General features: G+C 42.3%; 1 protein-coding gene and 1 long non-coding RNA gene across 7 annotated transcripts in view; one reads left to right on the top strand and one right to left on the bottom strand.

Moving 5' to 3' along the window:
* Positions 1 to 4059, top strand: part of LOC308596665 — a 42815-nt gene extending 38756 nt beyond the window's left edge. For 3 of the 4 annotated variants that reach the window (XR_014012625.1, XR_014012626.1, XR_014012628.1), the window contains 2 exons: positions 787 to 922; positions 2166 to 3133. This is a non-coding gene — a long non-coding RNA (uncharacterized lncRNA). The other variant, XR_014012627.1, reaches the window with a different exon arrangement.
* The window catches only part of SRGAP1 (SLIT-ROBO Rho GTPase activating protein 1), a 121763-nt gene that overhangs the window by 31461 nt on the left and 67844 nt on the right, over positions 1 to 22458 (bottom strand). For 2 of the 3 annotated variants that reach the window (XM_081211493.1, XM_081211492.1), the window contains 5 exons: positions 21169 to 21364; positions 18234 to 18396; positions 9477 to 9539; positions 755 to 937; positions 247 to 375 (listed from right to left, as the gene is read on the bottom strand). In XM_081211493.1, the coding sequence (XP_081067619.1) occupies positions 247 to 375; positions 755 to 937; positions 9477 to 9539; positions 18234 to 18396; positions 21169 to 21364 (734 nt within the window). Of the gene's footprint in view, positions 1 to 246; positions 376 to 754; positions 938 to 4065; positions 4274 to 9476; positions 9540 to 18233; positions 18397 to 21168; positions 21365 to 22458 lie in introns of those variants that run through there. The other variant, XM_081211494.1, reaches the window with a different exon arrangement.

Here is a 22458-nt window from a genome sequence, read left to right on the forward strand (position 1 = left end):
TCACTCTCTTCTAGATAGGTCTTGCCCCAGAGGGACAGAAAAAGAGAAAGTACATGCACACACACGCACACAGCTGTTTTCAAGGGATCTGTGTTCAAGTTAGATCCAGCAGAATTAATGTGAGCTTTGTCAAGGGAGAAAAGGGAAACCCCCCATACCATGTCAAGGCCAAGGGGGCAGTGAGTAGGGGGCTCAGAGGCTTTATGACCCCTTCATGTAAGAATTGCATGAATACCAACTACTTACATCAATCAGATCTGAAAGGTCATGAATGTAATACTTGAAGACAGTGCCATTTGTTGCTTCAAGGGTTAGCAGATATTCATTTCTGGCTTTAATGGATTTCAGCTTGTTTTCAGAATATTTTGCTTGACGCTGAGGGGAAAGAATAGCATTAAAATATGGTAAAAACGCACCGGTTATCTCACTTAGCAAATTCTAAACGAATGAGTGTTGTTCAAAAAGTAACAGCAAATTGACTACATGGTCAGTATGTATTAAATTGCTGCTGCTTTCCAAAATATGCCTGTATGTTGCTATTTTCAAGTCTCCACTGTGTACGCTTAGCTTCATTCTGCCTTAGATTTAAGATCTAATCATAATATAAAACAACAAAAGCAGTAATGGGAGTTCCAAGTCCACCTCCTGTTGACTGGCCATCCTTACAACAAATCTATGACCCCATCTCAGAAGAATATTAGAACTACAATTCACTAACTTCAAATGATTAAGTGGTATTAATGGATAAATGTACTTTTTCCTTCATCTTTTCAATTTTCTTCACAGAGCTGCGTCTCTGGTGTCTGTCCTCCATCCGAATGTGAAAAACAGGATCTCCCGACCTGCCAATTTGCTTCTCTTCCTGTTTTTCAGCTTCCTTTAGTTTGCTTTCTGCACTGATGCTTTCTGTATGATACATATGGTAGGTTTTCATGACCTATGACAGAAGAAGTTAAAGGTGAGCTTAGAGAAAATGAATTATTACCTGTTTTAGTCTTTGGACTCTGGGCAGGCCATAGTATTTTTTTTAAAGATCCAAGTGATAAATAAAACCTCTAAATGGGCACCAGCTCAAACACCTGAGCAGCTTATGAGGAAATAACCTAATAATGGTGGGGCTCAGAGAATAATTCCCTATGTATCTTCACTATCTACCTTGATCAGCAAGGCATACATGGTTGATCGCAAGAACTGCATAGCTATGACCAGGTTAACAGAGATGAGTTACATGCCATTCGCGTCTGTTACTCTGAAGCTAGTATTTTTCTAAGTTTACAGAGGTGAGTAGTTTTCCCTCCCCTCCTGAACATTATGTTGTTCCCTTCTAGTAGAGAATCATTACCCCAGACTGCTTAAATAAGAAGGACACTTTGCCCCTTAATTCAAAATGCCCAAGCAAGTATAATAACCCTTACAAAATTACACTTATGAAAATTGCCTCTGGGAGCTATTTGGCTGAAGAGAGAGACAAAACTGTGTAAATAAGTAAAATAAGGCAGCTGGTAGAGACATCATTAAAAAAAAAACACCTGACAGATAAGGAGCATAGTGAAATGAAAAGAAAGTACCTGCTATATTTAATTTGTTAATTATACAATAAAACTCAATATTTTATCCTTTTCAGAAAAGGTTTTGAAATCTTAAAAGTAGGAACGGCTACATCAAATGCGTGGAAATGCAAGGCCTTACTTTAAAAGATAAAAAGAAAGTCCATAAAATACACTCCAGTACATTTATGGGCATGATTTATTCAGGAAAAACAATCCCATCGTTTCCAGACCTTGGGTGATAAATACAATTTCAACAAATGAGACTTCCAAGAAAATCCTGCAGGGGCTCCATACCTCCTGGCAGGAGTGTTCTTGTTCAGGGTTTCTGCAACCACACATGCCCACCTGCAAGTATTGTAAGCAAAAGGAGCTCAACTACAAAATTCCAACATCTCTTTCCATTGCCCTCCAGTTATCTGTTTTTCTTTTCCAATTAACAGTCAACCATTCTGTAGCTACTCAGCATGTTCAATCCACATTGGGCAGGGTTTTTTTGTGCATGTTCTGCCACATTAATAGTAGTAGTAGTAGTAGTAGTAGTAGTAGTAGTAGTAGTAGTTCTGCATATCTTGGAAGTCTCCTAAGTATGTCGATATATCCCTATTATTTTTGCAGTGGTCCCATCCTGGCTCCATTTTCTGTCTGCTCCCAACACATGAGTTTGCTCCTAGAGGAAGCCATGGCTGCTTTCTGGATTGTTTTCCCCATCCTGAAAAAACCACACGACCTTTTGTGTAACTGCTACAGGCCAGGCTTATTTGCTGCTGTTTGTTCGCTGTCTCAAGCCTGATCATAGGTCAAAGCAGTGAAACTAAATGCATTTAAATGAAAATAAAATCCACTGAAATACATCTTGCCTAGTTACTATGCACTGTGCTTGGCTTCATGTTGTAGCTCTGCTTTCACAAGTTCAAATAAAGCCCCCAAACTGAAGTGTTTTCCTATTGAATGAATAAGCAAGACGGCAGTGAGAGGATGGACTTGAAGAACATGCATATCAGAGTGTATGCTTGAACACAGATATAAACAAAGTAGCCTTTCAAATCAATTGTGTCAAGGGACACAGTTCACTTTTTAGAATACTAAAATCCTGCAAAAGGCCTGTGGGCCCAAGAATATTTTTTAAAATATTCTTAGGAAGAGGTGGATTTTGGAGATACTTTCCATTCCATTTGCATGCTTCACATGCTATTTAGCTTTTTACTTTTGTACTGAACATGCTGCAAGATCACTTTGTAGTCCATCTCAAAGGATGGGATTTTTGAGCTTCAGAAAGACGCAAGACTTTCAACTGCGTAAAGAACCCTTCAGCAAAAGGAGATATTTTTCAAAATCAAAAAGGCTTTTCATGCTCCAAGACCATGTTGGCAGGAGGTGGGAATCACACTAGACTCCAGCGACCTCTTCTCCTTTAACCTGTTCTTTTTTCCTTAAACATATGACATCCATTATTTACTGATTGCAAGTGTGTGACTAAATTCTCATGTCAGTGATATGACAATTCATTGTCTAATAATGAGGTGGCTAAAATGAGCTGCTGGCATGGGGAAGTAGTCAACGCGTGACCCATTAAAATGGCTTTTCTTCAAATTTCAGTCTGCACTGAGGCAAGGAGAACTATTAGGCAACTATCAGTATCACCACTGTGAGAGAGCATGGATCTCACTGTCACATGTGAAGTTGTGCCAATGTCTGGGAAACAAGTAATTACAGAAATCAGTATACTTACAGGTAAGAATGTGATCCTGGACACTACACTATGTATTTTGTCTATTACTGATAAAGGCACTGCAGTTAATCGTATATATTCTAGAAGTTACTTGATTAGCAATCACTCAGGGCTGAAAAGAATCTTCATACTATGCCTTACACCAGTGTTTCCCAACCTTTTTCTGACTGTGATCCCCTTCCGACATTGTTTCCTTCCTGTGGCGCCCCCCATGGGTGTAGCCAAGGGGGGCAGATGCCCCCCAGTAAGTAAAAGTCAATACAAATATGAGGTTCTGAACCCCCCCCCCAACAAAAGCCTGCTGCCCTAACAAAAATCCTGGCTATGTCCATACACCCCTTTCTACCAGCAGAATGGTAGCTATTTAAATGTTTTGTTTTTAAATGGAACATGTTTTATCTATAACTTATACAATTTATACAAAATACAAATACATAAAATAATAGGTGCATAATGAAATATTGTTGAATCAGAGGAACACAGAATCACAGAGCTGGAATGGACCCTGAGGGTTATTTTTCTAGTGCAACCCCCTGCAATGTAGGAATCTCAGCTAAAGCATCTGTGACAGATGGTCATTCAGCCTCTGCTTAAAAACCTCCAAGGAAGGAGAGTCTAGAACCTCCCAAGGGAGCTCCATCTTCCATGTATTATAAAAAGTAAACAACACTTATTTGACCCCAGTTATCGGATGCAGAGGGGGAAAGCTACAGAAACAGTCCAAAAAGTGCACAGGGAGTTCTGTATGTATGTGAGAATTTTAAAAAGCAAGCGGTCCTTACTGACCTGGTGCAAAAAGATCTTGTCACCCAGAGGACTCCTGGCTGCCTAGATTAAACACTATAGCCCCACACATCCTTACCTGGGAGTAAGGTCCACTGAATTCAGTGCAGTCTTCTTATGAGTAGATACTTAGTTATTTACCATATTTTTCGCCCTATAGGACGCACTTTCCCCCCTCCAAAAATGAAGGGGAAATGTGTGTGCGTCCTATGGGGCGAATGCAGGCTTTCGCTGAAGCCTGGAGAGTGAGAGGGGTCGGTACGCACCGACCCCTCTTGCTCTCCAGGCTTCAGGAAGCTCTCCGCAAGCCTTGCGAGCCCGGCGGAGTTGCTGCCGGGCGCGCAAGGTGTGTGGGCAGCAGCCTGCAGCGCGAAGCACAGGGCGCCCTCCGGAGAGCGCCCCGTGCTTCGCGCGAGTGTCCGCAAGCCTTGCGTGCCCGGCGAAGTTGCCGCCGGACGCGCAAGGCATGCGAGCAGCAGCCTGCAGCGCAAAACACGGGGCACCCTCCGGAGTTGCCGTCGGGCTCGCAAGGCTTGCAGATGGCAGCCTGTTCTGGGGGCTGGGGTCGGGGAAAGCTCAGGCTTCCCCCACCCCAGCCCTGCGGCTGGGGGGGGGAATAATTTTTTTTAATACATTTCCCCCCCAAAAAACGAGGTGTCCCCTATGGGCCAGTGCGCCCTATAGGGCGAAAAATACGGTACTAGATGCAAGTCAGCAGCACCAGGTGACCCCACTCGGCTAGGCCTGGGATGGATTTCATTCCATGCCTTGCAGAGCTGGGCCAATGCTGCCAATGGGCCCTGTGACCCATTTGGGCTCCCCATTTACGTGATTTTCACCCGTGGCCTCCTTGGAATATACTGGGGCCACCCAAGGGCCCACATGGCCCCCGGTTGGGAAACTCTGCCTTAGATAACTGGTTCAAGAAAGTTATGTTCACTGCTCTCGCAGAGAAACTGACACGTAAACTTTGTGTGGTAATGAGTAAGGCTGAGCCTTCCAATTTCATTCCTGTTTAGGAGTTACTTATTAAATATACGACAATGCAGTCACACAGGTAGCAAATCCCTTCGAAGTATGCTGTTATTTGGAGGCATCTGAAAACAGGCAAGACCATTTTCTTTCCCTCTATTTCCTTCATTGTATAATATAAGCTGTTATTTTATAGTCCTTTTATAATATCATAATTTTATATAGTTAATTTACTCCTGATTTTTTATCTTTTTTATCACCAAAAGCTCCTTGTGTTGTATTTATATTATTTTGTTGTTAATGCCGGCTTTTCTTTTTGTGTGTATTGTTTGCTTTTGTTTTGAATTTTTTAGAAAGCCTTATACACAGTTTAAAAACCACGGTTTAACCCCATTTACCAAATGGTAAGTCTTACAAATTTAATAATATTGCCTATTGGCTTTTTTTTGGTGGGGTGGGTGGAAGCTTTTGCTTGATTTATAAATTCTGAAGTCATATTTTTAGCTATGTTCTCATATTCCACAGATGGACAAATGGACTGGTTCACACATGTCACTAAGCCATGGTTTGTTCATCAAGCTACTATGAGTTGTTCTCTTTGACATCTGGTGGAATGCCCTCCCACCAGATGTCAAAGAGAACAACAACTACCAGACTTTTAGAAGACATCTGAAGGCAGCCCTGTTTAGGGAAGCTTTTAATGTTTGATGTATCACAGTATTTTAATATTCTTTTGGAAGCCGCCCAGAGTGGCTGGGGAAACCCAGCCAGATGGGCGGGGTATAAATAATAAATATTATTATTATTATTATTATTATTATTATTATTATTATTATTATTATTATTATTATTAGTTGTTGTCCCACAGACAAACTAACCAACTATGGCTTGATTCTCAAAAGTTTGATTTGTTTTCCAGCTGCCTCTGCCTTGTGTCTTTGAAAATGGGGGAAAAAAACTGGCACAAAGGGAAATGCACAGTCTAAAGAACACAGTGCAATTTTTAAAGCAGTGAGTTGTTAATAGTCCAAATAGCAACAACAAGTGGAGCAAGAAGCAATTAGTACCACTTGCAATATAACACTGTGCCACAAATTAACAGGATTCAAATGAGCTGCACTAAATACTAAAAGGTAGATCTCTATAGATAGTAGTGAAATTCACCAAAACTAGTAAGTATTAGACTGAAATATGGACACTGGTTGTGTTTAAGCTGAAATCCACACAATATGCATCTATCTGAGAGAATCCATTTTGCTAATTTGGTCCCCTTTAAATAATTCAACCAAGACTCTTACAAGCTATTTTATCTGCACGCTGGCCTGACTTCTCTTCAGATTTTAAGTCCCCTTGTAATTTACTTTCCAAAATGTGGTGCATAATGTTGTCTGCTGCCCCTGGGCAGAAGAAATTTGCTGCTTCCATTTGTCTACTCCTTCTTCCAGATCCCAGCTCTTCAGAATGTGCAGGGTCTCTTGACTTAACCCCAACCACACACACTGTTAAGTCACAGTGGACTCCACAGGGCTGCCTGGAAAGAAAGGAGGGTGGGCGTGACTTGTGCCCAAGCAACCACCAAGCAGGAGGTGGAGGAAGTGACAGCACACCCAGGATGCCAATCATGCCAGCAGGCTTGCGGCCACAAGAGGTCAGTCAGTGCTGATTTTTGATGCTCTGCCACCCACTCCCCAGCCTTCCTCCTCTCTCTCTTGATAAGGCCACTGAATAGGCAACAAACAGACCTCAAGGTGATGGCATGGCTGCCCATTGTTGTCCTGTTCTGAAGCTCCAGAAGAGTCCATGCAGCTCTGATGCATTGGCATGGTTGAGCCAGGAGAACAATAATGGCCGAGGTGCAATTCTGGGTTGAGTGATGCTAAGCCTTGAAAGCCTTTATCCCCTGCTCCTGGTTGTGTGAAGAGGGAACCCCCAGCCACAGATGTACCGTATTTAGGCAAATCTAATGTGCCATCAAATCTAATGCGCACCCTAATTTTTGCGATGTAATTTGGCCAAAAAAGGTGCACATTACATTTGAGTAAATATGGTATTTATGTGATGGCAAATCAGCTTGTTCCCTCCTCAAATTTGCCATTCTGGGCAACTGCCCCAGTTTGCCCTCCCATAAATATATTCCTATTTCAAACTGGTATATTCTTCTATCTACTTTCAAGTGGAGTAACTTTTTAATGTCATAGAAATGCTTACTTTTACAGATACCTTTGAACAAAATAATCCACTATACTGTGGCAGCACTGAGATTAAAAATCTCTGCTCCTCACTCTGTTGCAGTAGATTTAAAACTTTAATCCTTTTTTTCCACCAAGTGACTCCACAGTTCTATGGCACACCTGAATGCTAATCAGGAACCAGTCATTTAAATTTTAAAATAGGTCCTTTTGGGAACTGTTCATTTCATCAAACAAGTACAAGAAACTGGGCAAACCACTGGGGCCACGTACTGCAGAAACAGATATTCACCTTTCATTTACTTGAAACAAATTTCTATTACTACGAAGGCACTGTGCCAACAGGGCTCTGAGTATTTTCTGGCTTTTGTTACCAATATCCATGGGCTGTAGCCAATGCTAGGCATACTCGAGAGTAGACCCACTAGAATTAATGGATGTGACTTAGGTTCATTCACTTCAATGTGTCTAGTCCAAGGAGAACTTAGTTGGATACAACCCTTTATCAACAACAGACACTGCTTGGTAGGACATATGCCTACATAGAATGTCTCAAAAGGCACAAATTAATAGCTGCTGGAGTTTTATTTTACTATTCATTTTAGCTTTACATCAATTTGCCTCCAAATGTTCAGACAAGGTAAAACATATTTACGTATTTAAAGTATACTAAAACCAGTTAAAAATAAAATGCGTTGTCAAAAGGATCCCATCTCTGGGCTCCAACACTTAAATTTCTAGGCGAAGGAAGAGTGGTGTTTTAGGCATGGGTGTTCTAGAAGCACCCACTTGTTGTTTTGCTGTTTTGGACCACTGATGGAATAGCAAACTCTGCTGCCCTACCTGGTAGACAGGTGGGCAGTCTCCTTTATTTGCCCCAAATGGTGGTGGTGGCAAAACTTGAAGGACATCAGACCTACCTACTTAGAGGTTTATGTTAGGGCAAATATAGAATTTTAGTCTGCAAATAGTTAATCTTTTTCTCTGTTTTACTCAGCTGAGAATAATGGCAGGCTTTTATTTCGACTTGTATTTCATTACACCTGTAACCCACAAACCACAGAAGCCACTCTAAATTACACAGCTAACCTTGATTTTGCACTGTTTACAAACATTCTTATTTACATTATAAAAACAATAAAAAGGGGAGTCAATACTAAATTATCAAAAGGAATTACTCCGAACTCTACTAAAGGGCTAATATAATATGCTTTATGGAACAAAACATTAAATTATCTTTTCCTGCTGAAATAACACAATTTTATTTATCAACTGTTTACAACTTTTCTTTTGAACTATTTAAGGAGGGGGGGTTGCTATGAGACATGGGGTGGCCCATAGCTTAGAGGCAGAGCTCCTGCCTTGCATGCAGATGGCTCCAGGTTCAAATCTCAGCATCTCCAGAGAACCTGGAGAGCCATGGCCAGGCAGGGTAGACAATCCTGAGCTAGATGGGCCCAAAAAAGGTCTGACTCTGTATAAGGCAGCTTCCTAAGTCTGGAGTGAGCAAGGCTTAGGACAGCGAGCATCTATGAGACCACAAGTGAAGCAGCACCCCTAACAAATGGCATGCGTTTTATTTTTTTCATTTGTTGAACATGGGTTTTGCTCAGAATTTTCATACAGATCCATGTACTACATTTACTGTAAAACGCTCTGTTTTTTCCATGAGATTAGGACATACAACAATTAGAAGCCAGGGAGCACGAGTACACCAACCTCAGAGGCTTAAGCTTAGCTCTTCATATCAAAAAGTCCCCTCTCAAGAGTAGTAACTGGGGTGAGGGCAATAAAGGAATTTGCTTGCATGCAAGGAGGATAGAGGCAACCATATTATGAATTCATGTATGTCAGTGAAAAGCTCCGACTGACATAGCAATGTTTCAGGTGAGAGGAGACGCAAGGTTAAGTCCAGGAACACTCAGAAACCATGGTTCATGACATTGATGGAAAGGTGAAATTACAATGAACCACCTAAGTGTACTAAGCATACCTAGGGAACTCAAGACACCATCCAAAGTCCAGTTAAGCATATGGCAGATTTCAAAGGAACAACGAGTCTTGAAGATGATTAGAATCCCATAAGAATGTCTCTTTTGAGACCACCTCAACAGCCTTATTTGTCAAGATGTCACCAAATGAAACACACCATATTCTTCTACGACGTGTCAGCTCAATTAAAAACATTCAAACATGTTACAATGGATTTTCGATGAACAATTCTTTCAAGCAAAGCCAAATCAATATGCTTACCGTATAAAGCTCATTAAGAACCCTCATTAAATCCTCATGAAGCTGGAATGCAATCTCTTTGCTCTGTAATTAAAAATAAATTATTAGGAAGAATCACTTAAAACTAGAACCAAATCAAGAGGGTTAGGGAGGTACTTTTTTTACTGAAGTTTTGCAGGGAACAAAATTTGAGCAAACACACACACACATAACCTTTTATGCCTCCTTGAGAAAGGGAGCGAAGTTGTTCTTCAGGCAGGTGTAAGGGAAGAGAATACATACCGGCTAGAAAGACAACTGAGCCAACAGTCTTCATTTTGCTACTCCGAAGCAAATAAATCTACTGCATACAGCCCTGCAAAACAGCCCAGTGTTGGCAGCACTGGCTCAACAATGGGCTGCCGTTTCTTTTTCCTGAAGCTGATTCAGGGTGAAGGCATTGAGGCTTTGTTTGGCCCCTGGTGACATCACCCTGTAGGCTAAACCTGATTGCCTATGTGGCACTGTGATACCATTACATCTCTAAGCAATCTCTAAAAAGGCTGCTATCGCTCAGGGCAGCCAGGAACACTGGAGAAAAAACTAAGCAGCAGCCCAGAGAGGAATCAGTAGCTGAGAAGAGCTGTCAACAGTCATAGCAAGGGAGAAGATGCTCCCCCCCCCAAAAAAAATGTATTTTTAAATTTTTGTTGGAAATGTTTCAGGATGAAAATGTGGTGCAGACAGGGCTTTTTCCCCAGGGGTTACTCAAGTATGGCACTGATGTCGTTGTGAGTACCGACACCTTACTAGAAAAAAAGCACTGGGTGCAGCCATACTTCAAACCCAACCAAAATTTGCTGTTGCGCCTTTTTATACCATTCACTCATATTATCTGAAGGGCTGTGCAGTGGAGAGCTTGGCATTTTCTCTTGACAGCATTTCACTGTTCCAAATATTAATGATTCAGTGATGCATTGGCAGACAACAGCTGGAGAAAAAACGCTCTCACACAGCTGAACAGCATAATTAGAAGACAGGGGCCAAACTGAAGGGCTAAAGTTCAGGATGTAATAAGCCTTTTGAAAATTAAAAATATGCTGTATTAGACAGAATGATTGTGCATCTAACAGATTCACAGGTGATGCCATTTTATATTCAAACCTGCTTTTATCTATGAGTAGTACTAAATGTTAGCCAATGGAACTCACACACTATCTACTAAGACGGTAGTGGGCTCACTGCAGTTTTGTGTGAGCTACTTAAAATAAGGGCAAAACCTAGACTGCTTGTGTTCCATCAGCCTCAGGATCTCTTCTCAGTCAGAATTAACCATTCTGTGTTATGTGATCCTGAGAAGTCACTCTTGCCTAAGAACACAGAGATACCTTGATGGACCATACCAAGGCCTACCAAGCCTGGCATCTTTAACAAGACTCTCAGAGTTGTGTAGTCAACTAGAAACTGGCCAGTGCTCCACTAGTGGACCCTGGTCTACTTTCTAACCATCTTCATATTAAGGTAAAGGACCCCTGGACGGTTAAGTCCAGTCAAAGGTGACTATGGGGTTGCGGCGCTCATCTCGCTTTCAGGCTGAGGGAACTGGCGTTTGTCCACAGACAGCTTTCCAGGTCATATGGCCAGCATGACTAAACCGCTTCTGGCGCAACAGAACACCGTGACGGAAACCAGAGCACACAGAAACGCTATTTACTTTCCCGCCGCAGCGGTATCTGTTTATCTACTTGCACTGGGGTGCCTTTGAACTGCTAGGTTGGCAGAAGCTGGGACAGAGCAATGGGAGCTCACCCCGTCGCGGGGATTTGAACCGCCGACCTTCTCATTGGCAAGCCCAAGAAGCTCAGTGGTTTAGACCACAGTGCCACCCGCGTCCCATCTTCATATTAAGGCCTAAAGCAATACATGTACAGTGGTGCCCCGCAAGATGAATGCCTCGCAAGACGGAAAACTCGCTAGACGAAAGAGTTTTCTGTTTTGGAGGTGCTTCGCAAAACGAATTTCCTATGGGCTTGCTTCGCAAGACAACAATGTCTTGCGAGTTCCTGCTGGTTTTTTCCCCTCCCCCCTTTTCCTAAGCCGCTAAGCCGCTTATCAGCTGATCCGATCAGCAGATAAGCCGCTAATAGCACTAATCCGCTAATCCGTCAATGGGCTTGCTTCGTAAGACGAAAAAACCGCTAGACGAAGAAGAGAATCACAGAACGGATTCTTTTCGTCTTGCGAGGCACCACTGTAATGCTTTCAAGAACGTAATGTTATTTATGATAAACATGTGCAGCCTTGCATACTTGAGGTTTTTGACATGTGGGTGGCAGCAGGGGCACATATGCACGCACTGCCCCCAGCAACCCTGTGCACAGAATACTCCCCATAGTCTCTGTGTTGCTCAAGGAAGACCTACAGGCAGCTGCTATTTGCATCTGCTGGAAAACACAAATAAAGCCAGGTCCCTGAGCACACAGGGGAGTCTACCTGCATTCAGGTGAAGGCAAATGGAAGTCCCCTGCAGATTTTCACTATGCTACGTAGCATGACATTCACAAGGATGTTGGGGGTGATGCTTACATGTGCAGTCCTGCCCCTGTCCACACACAAAGCATTTATGTGTTCAGGCAAACGCCTGAAAATTTAAACAAACTTGCTGATGACTTCTGGTTTAGCAGGTTGCACAAAGTGCTTAAGTTCTTTCGCCGAAGAATGCTGACTTTCAGGTCAGCAGCAGAGTGTTCTGAGAGTGTCCTGGAATCAGTGGAAGGGCATTTAAATCTCCTAGGACACTCTGCTGCTGCCTGAAAATACACCATTCTTCAACATTGTTCCTAAACCTGGCTCTCCATGATCTTAGAAATTAGCTGCTTTACAATCCTCTCACACTCTCCACTCTCTAGTCTTGTTGCTGTGCCCCTCCACCACACTGCATAGAACTGCTTTTCCATCCGTACAGGCAGTTTCAAGTCAATTCAACATGGAGGGACTAGCTTATAAACACTACATTTTTTGTGCTATTAATTGGAGACCCAGATGTCACCTTATAAAGAATTAAACAATTTCTCACTCTCATTATCTTCACTTAATCTTTTGGAAACAAGCAATTCTCATTTGCATGTGCAATCAAATTAATGATTACATCTTTGATTGTGTGGGTTTCTCTATTTGCAGACTTGCAGCATGTACAAAGGTTATAAAGGTTGCTGAGAAGCCTGGCTTGAAACCAGTGCCAAAGCATACAAAGAGGGGGCCAAATGAAGCCTTCTGCATTATCCTGACTTTCAGTGTAATTCTCTCCTTTTTTTTAGCTTTCATTACTTTTTGCCCTAACTTTGCGTTTTTGTACCTGTACCCCCGAAACCCGAACCTATACCTTTTAGTACTTCCCACAGGAAGGCCAATTGATTTTACATTAAACTTGGTCCTGGTTTTTTTAAGCAGAAATGGGCAGTATCCAATTATTAAATGGTTCCATTGTGCATATGTGGAGAACACCCAGCCCTCTGACATTTTTGTTCAAGGCCACTAAAAGTCTGCTGATCAAAATAGTTCAAACACCACAAAAAGTGCTTAGTAGACGAATACATACTTGTAGGAACTATGATGATGTACATTTGTGCTGAAATTGTAGGATTTGGTGTTATATTTTATTGGTGTGCCATAGTCCATAGGGCTGTTGGCTACAGCTCCCTGCAGGATGTGTGCATGTAAGGAAATGACTGTTTTCCTTTGGCAAATATGTGACAAGACTCTATGAGGTACTCAGTGTGTTTTTAGAAAGAAAGAAAAACCTTGCTGATATAGAATGCCTACTTGTATTGATAATTTCACTAATGAATACATTTAAGGATTTAACAGAGATGACTCATATTAAAACTTCATTGAAGGAGATTAAACCAATCTTCTTGTATTAAATTAAGGCCACTATATTCTTCCTAATTAATTTTCCCAGAGTTTACACTATTTTATTAATCTGTTTGCATTGTATTTCTTTTTAAAAATATCTAGTAATAAAAAAATACACATTTTCTGTCAAAACAGTAACTGGCTTCATTTATTAATGCACTGAGGAGTTTGAGTGCAAACTGATACTTGGTAAATTAAGTGGAATGACATTGCTTCTTAATCATGTCTACTCAGAAGTAAGTCCTATTAAAATTCAGCAGGTAAGTGGGGTTAAGATCGCAGTCTAAGATCTTCTGTCATTATAATACTAGAATGACCAGCTGGCACATTTCAGGGATGGGTGGAGCCTGACGGAGCTGGTCTTTCAGATGGAGGGAGCCCTGCTTCCCATCGCTCCTACGTAAGTAGTCTGATGAAATGGCTGTCCCCAGCTTGGATGTGAGAAGAGAGGAAGCCCGAGATGCAAAGTCATGTTTATGTGCACCTTTCTGACGCTCTGCCTCCCTGCCTCTTTGGAATAAGGGTACCAGGCAGCAGCCATGCCACCTGCACAGTGACCCACTCCCAGTGTCTTCCAACACCCTGGTCACCCTCAGTGAGAAAAGTGGTAGCAGCTAAGACCATATTGTGCCCCCCAGTTCACTAGCTGTTGCTGAATATATCAAAAACCTGGAGAGTCACTTCAATTCAAAGGCACTAGTACAGCAAAATGGGAAATCTGGGAATCCAGGCATCTAATATTGGAAGCCTTTCTCTTGTCCGTGACAGTGGGAAAAAAAGACTACACGTAGCGGATTTCTAGGCCACTATGACCTAAACCAGGCATGGGCAAACTCGGCCCTCCAGATGTTTTAAGACTACAATTCCCATCATCCCTGACCACTGGTCCTGTTAGCTAGGGATGATGGGAGTTGTAGTCCCAAAACATCTGGAGGGCCGAGTTGGCCTATGCCTGACCTAAACAGTAAAAGCTATTCTGGGGTGTTTTTTTACAGCATCTTCAATACAGATACAAGTTCTCTGAATACGACTCTGAACAGCACCTATCTTTAAGCTTGGCATATCAAAAAATGCACCACTGATCCTGTGCCCTGCTGACAAGACAGTTTTAACTCTGAGCATCATCTACCCTTTTCCTTCTCTGCTTTTCTTTTTGCAGGTGTATTTCAATTCTAACCAATGAAAGCAAGTTCCTGGGCCCAGTAATCTCAAACAATACCCACAGCAGAGATTCAAAAGATCACATGCATTGCACTGTAACACTGCCTTTGAGTTAAGATCTCCTTGAGTTTGTACATGACCTAAAAGCTGAAGGAGAAATTGAGTTTTTAAAAAAAGTTTTATTGACTTTTAGATGGCCTAAAAAGCTTTCACAAATACCTACTTGGCATTCATGATGAAAAACAAAGGCCAGTGTTTCCAGCTAACTGGATCCAATAGCCACTGCACACCTCACAGCATTCCTGGCAAGACAGCAAATGGAACGAACGTCTCTCTCTTCCCCCTGATCCTAATCAGAGAGTAGAGACAGATTTAATCTAATTAATCCTTTAAAAAAGAGAGAGAGAGAGAAATGTTTATCACTGACATAGAATTAATAGTGCAACTGTGGTAAACATCTTAATTGAAAGGAGAGCTTATTCTAATTAAATTAAATGTGAAGTGATTATATAGCTGTTTTATCTTCCATGCCAAGGAACAACATTAGATTCCTTGACAAGCAAATAAGCAGCATTAAGTGTGAACTAAAAGCTATTCTGCAATGTAACTTTTTGTCTGATTTATACCACAATCCTATGCATGCTTACTCAGAAGTAAATCCCACTGAGTGCCCTGATGTTTAATGCCTAGTACTGCAGCTCTTGACATGTAAATATTATTTTGCATTGGATTACATATTCCAAATGCTGTTAGGAAACCGTAATCAGGAAGGCAAGAAACGTGGAGTACAGACAGATGGCGCATGCAATGTAAGTCTGACTTTCAGCTATGGAGTAATTTACATGTAGCTGAAGGGAGAAGCAGGGTGGATTTTTAAAAGGCTGATCTTCTGACAGCTGGAAAGCCCACTGGAAATGCCCAATCAGTGCTTGCTCTGCCATCTCTTCTGTATAAAAATGGAAAGCCAAAAATATCTTCAAAAACTAGGCTATAGTTATATGGCTGATGGACATGCCATCATCTAAAAATACTTCTTTAGTTTGCAAACAGAATAATATAAAAGGCAACATGCTGGAAGGCATCTAAGCTTGTGATATGGCAAACAGAGGTTCCTCTGACCTTGCTGCAAGTTTTGAAATAAACACAATTAATAGCTAACTACCGTATCTCCTAATTATAACACAGAAATAAAATAAAATAAAATTCAGAGAGGCTGGGCACATATGTTTCATCTTCTTCTTTCTTTGGAATACAAAGAAGAGTGTTGTACTTCACTATGTTGTGTAGCTGCAATGGAGCACAGAACTGAAGATCCCCATTTTAGAGCAATTCATTCTCTTTGCCTCAGGCATTTCACTCTGCCACATAATTTTATTATATTTTTATCCCTCTTTTCAGACTAGTATTGTCTCCCAAAGTGGCTCTCGGCAATGAGGGAGGGGGTACATTCTTCAAGCAGCAGGATTATGTTGACATAAGAGAGAGTTCACACCCATCCACCACATGGTCCATTTAGTGAAAAATGGGCACACACACCCTCAACCCATTTTATAATCAAATCAGAAAATGTGTATTTACCATCTGGTCTGGTCTGGCCCTGAGGACAACATATACAGACTGTAGAAAACCCATAATAGTTTAATATATTGTCATCTGGACAAGAAAGAGCAGCTGAAGCTTGTAGTAGTAGTAGTAGTAGTAAGGTAAAGGTAAAGGTAAAGGGACCCCTGACCATTAGGTCCAGTCGTGACCAACTCTGGGGTTGTGGCGCTCATCTCACTTTATTGGCCAAGGGAGCCAGCGTACAGCTTCCAGGTCATGTGGCCAGGATGACTAAGCCACTTCTGGCGAACCAGAGCAGCGCACAGAAACGCTGTTTACCTTCCCGCCGGAGCGGTACCTATTTATCTACTTGCACTTTGACATGCTAGGTTGGCAGGAGCAGGGACCAAGCCACGGGAGCTCACCACGTCGCGGGGATTCAAACTGCCAAACTTCTGATCGGCAAGTCCTAGGCTCTGTGGTTTAACCCACAATGCCTCCCGCATCCCTAGTAGTAGTAGTAGTAGTAATAATAATAATAATTTGCACCTCACCCATCTGACTGGGTTGCCCCAGCCAGTAAGCTTATAGCACAGCATGGAGGTTTCTTGCTTCAACCAGTTATTTCTCAATTCTCTACAAATGGAATCTCTTTCAAGTAGTTTAAGAAGAATAGAGTATTATTCTACTTTGGTAGGTTCAATCTATGAACTTCCCTCCCTATTGTGAAGACGACAAATACGTCTCTTAATAACAAAGTGTGGGGCTTATTTTTAACCCTTCCTGTATTTAAGAAAAACCTTCATCACGAAAAGCACTTTATGGTCTACATTTACAGTAAGAAATGCTGTCAGCGAGACAGTAATACCCTAATGGAGGATATTACATCCTCCTGCACAGTATTCATTGAAAAATTTTGTATTTTAGGCTGCAATCCCACACACGTTTACCTAGGATTAAGTCTCACTCAACTCAGAAGGGCTTACTTCTGAGGAAACATGTATAGAATTGCTTTATGGCATAGCACTCTTAAACTGGGGGGAGAGTGAAGTAGTGGATGGTTTCCTAAGCCCTGTCAGCTAACACCAGCCACACATTTCTTTTTTAGACAGTAAGTTTTGCCTATCTTTTTGCAGTGTGTTTTTTAAAAAAGTATGGTAGATTCAGGTTGGGCTTTGCAGGGAACGAAGGAGGTTTGGATAAGCTAACAGCAGTAGATAGCTCGTAAGACAGAGTTGTTCCGCCTGGCCTTTGGCTTGGAATCAACTTGATCCCCTCCCCTCTTTCCTCTTTCCTTTCTCCTTCTGCGATGGAACTCCTATTTGGGGACTTCCCTGGCTTTTTTCTGGCCCACGTAGGACCAGTCTGGATAGTTGGCCTTGGTGAAGATTTAACGTTTTCATCCCCAAATAGTTTTTGATTTCAGTTTCTATTGAAATGAGGCTGCATTTTAATGTTGTACTTAATCTTGTTTTTAAGTTCATAGAATCATAGAATCATAGAGTTGGAAGAGACCACAAGGGCCATCGAGTCCAACCCCCTGCCAAGTAGGAAACACCATCAGAGCACTCCTGACATATGGTTGTCAAGCCTCTGCTTAAAGACCTCCAAAGAAGGAGACTCCACCACACTCCTTGGCAGCAAATTCCACTGTCGAACAGCTCTTACTGTCAGGAAGTTCTTCCTAATGTTTAGGGGGAATCTTCTTTCTTGTAGTTTGGACCCATTGCTCCGTGTCCGCTTCTCTGGAGCAGCAGAAGTTGTATTTTAATCAATTGGTTTTACCTGGTGTTAGCCGCCCTGAGCCCGGTCTTGGCTGGGGAGGGCGAGGTATTAATAAAATATTATTATTACTATTATTATTATTGATCTGTGCCTGTGGAGCTTTCTTTCCAGGGGTGTAAATGTGGCCTCTAGAATAGAAGCACCCAGCTACTCACAGGCTCCAACCCCATGCTGATTCCCTCCAGCTGGGATCTAGGGGCCAGGATTGCTCTCATAAACTACCTGGATAGCTCAGTTGGTTACAGCGTGGTGCTGACAACACCAAGCTTACAGTTTCGATGGGACAGCTGCATATTCCTGCATCGCAGGGGGTTTGACTGGATGATCGTCGGGTTCCCTTCCAACTTTACAATTTTATGATTTCAAGATAAAACCCGAGCGATCAAAATACAATACCTTCTTGAACATCCTTGTGGAATCTTCACTTATCTGCATAAATCGCATGATGACGTTGTTCAGGTAGATATCACTCAAGGTTGCATGATCTTTGCTTTCCCGTCTCACTTGGTTGAGGAGCAAATACCAGCAATTTACTGGAGACAGCAGATTCTGGTCTTTCCTGTTGAGTACAGATATTTTACATCATTTGTATTTACTACCAGCATCAATAAGAACATTACAACCATTTATCTGTATAAGTACATTAAGGAATGGGTAACTTAAGGAAACATATCCAGAATTGTATTACTATATGCAGTAATAATTTCTTAACACTCTTTAAGCAACCACTGACAGTGGACATCAGGGCGACTGCAGGATTGCAAAAGGGATTAGTACAATGCATATTTAAGGGTGGTGGAGATTCTAATCTTTCATGGTTGTCCTCAACCAGGAAATGTTAAGAATCTCAGATTTACTTGACAGGGGTTGTCTATTACATTAGTAATAAAACAAAAGTACCGTACTTTTCGCACCAAGGGGACGCACTGGACAATAGGACGCACCTTGTTTTAGAGGGGGGAGAAAAAGAAAAAAAAAATTCTCCCCCTCTCTGCCCAGCGCCCCTTCAGCGAAGCGACAGGAGGCTCTGCGCAGAGAGGGGGAGAATTTCCCCCCTCTTGTTTTCCCCCTCTAAAACAAGGTGCCGTTTAAGGTGCGTTCAGTTGCCTTCAGGCGGCTACCTTGGAAGCCTGGAGAGCGAGAGGGGTCGGTGCACACCGACACCTCTCGCTCTCCAGGCTTCAGGTTCCTTTCGACCTGCTCTTTGGGGCTGGCGGGGGGAAGCCCACCACCAGCCCCAAAGAGCAGGTCAGGGAGCAGCGGAAAGCTTCTATGGTTTCTTTAGCCCCGCGCGCACTCTCCCAGCTGGAGAGGTGGCGCGCGGCTAAAGAGGCTGCTGCAATAGCCGCGTGTCACCTCTCCAGCTGGGAGAGGGTAAGCGGGACTTCTTTAGCCCCTCGCGCGCTCTCCCGGCTGGAGAGGTAGCGCGCGGCTAAAGAGGCTCCTGCCATAGCCGCGCTTCACCTCTCCAGCAGGGAGAGGGTCGTGGGGCTATGGCGTCTTCGCTCCATAGGATGCACACACATTTCCCCTTCATTTTTGAAGGGGAAAAAGTGCGTCCTATAGAGCGAAAAATACGGTATGTATTTTTAAAGATATAACCATTTAAATGACACTCCATTTGCCAGCATCATTCATATTCATGCAGAGTCACCAAACAACAAAGTACGATGCTTCCAGTTGAACATTGTAGCGTGCAACTGGAAACAAGGACATATCTTGGGGACAGGATGTCACCACGCTTCTTTGTGGAAAGCAGGTCACATCAGGTGGAAAGACTAATAGTATGAATGAAAAGGCGCACAAAAAGACACACGATTGTTTCATGCTTCTGCTTTCTACACTCTGATTTCATGGAGGGAACTAATGGTCCCATTCACTACACCACTTCCCAACAACCTGGCTATAGAATTACTGCAGAAATAGTGCTTTGGTTAATGGAAATGTTGTAAATTTATGTACTACCTAAATTATAGCCAGCAGATACAGCTAACACAGTCAGTTAGATGGTGTTTAGGATGCAATCTAAACTTAAACCCATGACCCCCGCCAGGGCTTTATGAGAGTGACAGGGCCACTGCCACATTTGCCGAAGTAGAAGCAGTAACATAGCTGCCCCGGCCTTGAGCTGCTGCCGTGACCAGGCCCAGATTGGCCATCATGCCAATGAATAATGGCAGCGTGACTGACTTGAGAGCCAACCATCCCAGACCAGATCAGTTCCACCTGTGAAACACCCTATTTCGGCACCTTCCACTGACTATTGCTGCCAGGCATCCTGCTGATGGCACTCCTGCCCTGCCCACATGTTTGATGGTGGAAAGATGTGTGTGATGAAGTGGATGTTTGTTTGCATTACTGCATTGGTGGTAGTCAGCTGTCTTACTCAGCTGAGCTGCCCAATCTACCCCCTTGCCCAGCTTAGTGCAAGAGATGGTTGGGTGGATCTGGCTGACAGGAACCTTGGGGATTCGGTATTTGGATCATTGTTTAGTGATCATAAACTCACAGAACGGCATCAGTCACTATCTTTCTACCTCATATCTCCTTCTCTCAAATGACAATCACAGATACCTCCCAGAGTTATCAGGAGGACCAACCAATTCTATGGTAATCACACACATTAAAAATCAGAATACAAATAAATGCATACTGCTGTTTTAATACTATATAAAACTGACTCCTCCCTCCAACAAAAAACAACTGATCCCCAAGTAATTTCATTTCAAGAAAAAAGCACTTAAACAACATTGAAATATCATGGTCTTGATCCAATTGGACTAAGCATAGGTCACATGCCTGCACACTTCCTCCTTGCCTGCCTGGTTTTACCCAATAGATTGTGGTTTCTTTAACTGGTTTCCTGTGACACTGGTTTAAAATCTCCCTCCAAACTAGGACATGTAACCAGAATACAGTCTTCATTTCACAGTGGAAGGAGCCCTTAAAACAGTTTCCTCATTTGGGGATTCCAGCTAAACATTAAGAAGAACTTTTTCACAGCAAGAGCTGTTTGGTAATAGAACAACCAACTACCTCTCCTTCACTTAAGGTTTTTAAACAGAGGTTAGATGGCCATCTGCCAGAGACTATTTAGTTATGATTCCTGCTTTGCAAGGGGCTGGACTAGAGGATTCTCTGGGTCCCTTCCAACTCTACAATTCTATGACATCATAAGAAACTGATTTATTTCTTTAAAGGAAACCAGGATATATTTGCCAAAGCCAGGTGGGCAGGCACATAGCTCGTGCCCACTCCAATGAACCATGGGCTTATCAGACTTTACAATAGCTGAACTGGGCTATTGCGTGTATAAGGTTTCTTGGCTCACTTGTATTGTTGATGGTCCTTAGTACTTCTTGTTTTCGCCATGAACCTTTCTGCTAATTTTTCTAAATTGCGAGAATATTCAGTCTCTATTTCCGCTTTTTTGCGAAAGAAATCTTGCAGGTCTTGAAGAAGTTGCAGCCTCATCTCCGTCTGCTGCTCCAGACATTTCTGTTGCTCTATTAGCTGAGCTCGAATCTCTGGAAAGAAACACACAGAAGGCGACAAATTAAGTATAAATGCAGCAACCCTCCCTGCAAATAATATTTTATAAAATCATGAAGGCACTGCATTATACTTTTACCACACTGTACATTACACCACTGAGCAAGAATCACATTATAATATGCTAGCGCACTCAGAATATGGCCTCAAGGGGGGAAAAAGTTAACTGGGGCTGGTCATAGGAAACATGTTGCATTTGTGTTAGAAAGACCTCACTGGTTCCCAGTTAGTTCCCAGGCGTGATTAAAAGTGCTGGTTTTAAACTTTAAGGAACATCTTTTAAATGAACATAAATTCCCTTAGACTGGAAAGAGAAGCTGCTGAATTGCAACTCATTACCAAACTCAAAACCATGGAGAGACCTGGTCTGAACAAAGACATTGGATTCTTATCTCATTATACATGACTAAGCCATTTCTCACCTTCTCACCCCTTGCCTTTTCCTGTAAGACCTATTGCAGTCGTTAAGAGTCGTCAACAGGCTCATCTCAGCTACCTGCCAATCTCCCATTCCCACCACCCTTCTGAGTAATACCCCTCCCCACCTTCTCACTATATAGAAGGATCTGGCAACTTCTGTTTCAGTGTATCTGAAGAAGTGTGCATGCACACGAAAGCTCATACCAAGAACTAACTTAGTTGGTCTTTAAGGTGCTACTGGAAGGAATTTTTTTATAAATTCCCTTGTGTGTTCTGGTCATCCCCAAAAGTCCTGTTTTGAGTACCATAGCCAATGAAGTTTGTTTGGTGGCTATGGGGAATAGAATTTGTTCTCCCAATTTGTGGAGAGCCCTCCCAGAGGTTTTTGTTGAACTTACTCTTATTTCTATCCCACAGGAGTCAGGACTGGTTTCATTCTAGAATGGTTTCAAGTGAGTTCACTTCTCAAGCTTTATTCATATTTGAATAGGTCTGGAAATCTCTTACTTTTGATGGGGGGATTATGGTTGTTATTTTTATTTTTTCTTTGTCAGCTTTCAAAGGAAATTTCAGATTCTGTTTTATGTAGTTTTTAGTGCTTTTGAGCTATACCTTTTGAGTCCTATCATGGAAAAAAGGCTCGGTTAAA

Source organism: Podarcis bocagei (assembly GCF_964188305.1).
Source record: "Podarcis bocagei genome assembly, chromosome: 10".
Taxonomy (NCBI): domain Eukaryota; kingdom Metazoa; phylum Chordata; class Lepidosauria; order Squamata; family Lacertidae; genus Podarcis; species Podarcis bocagei.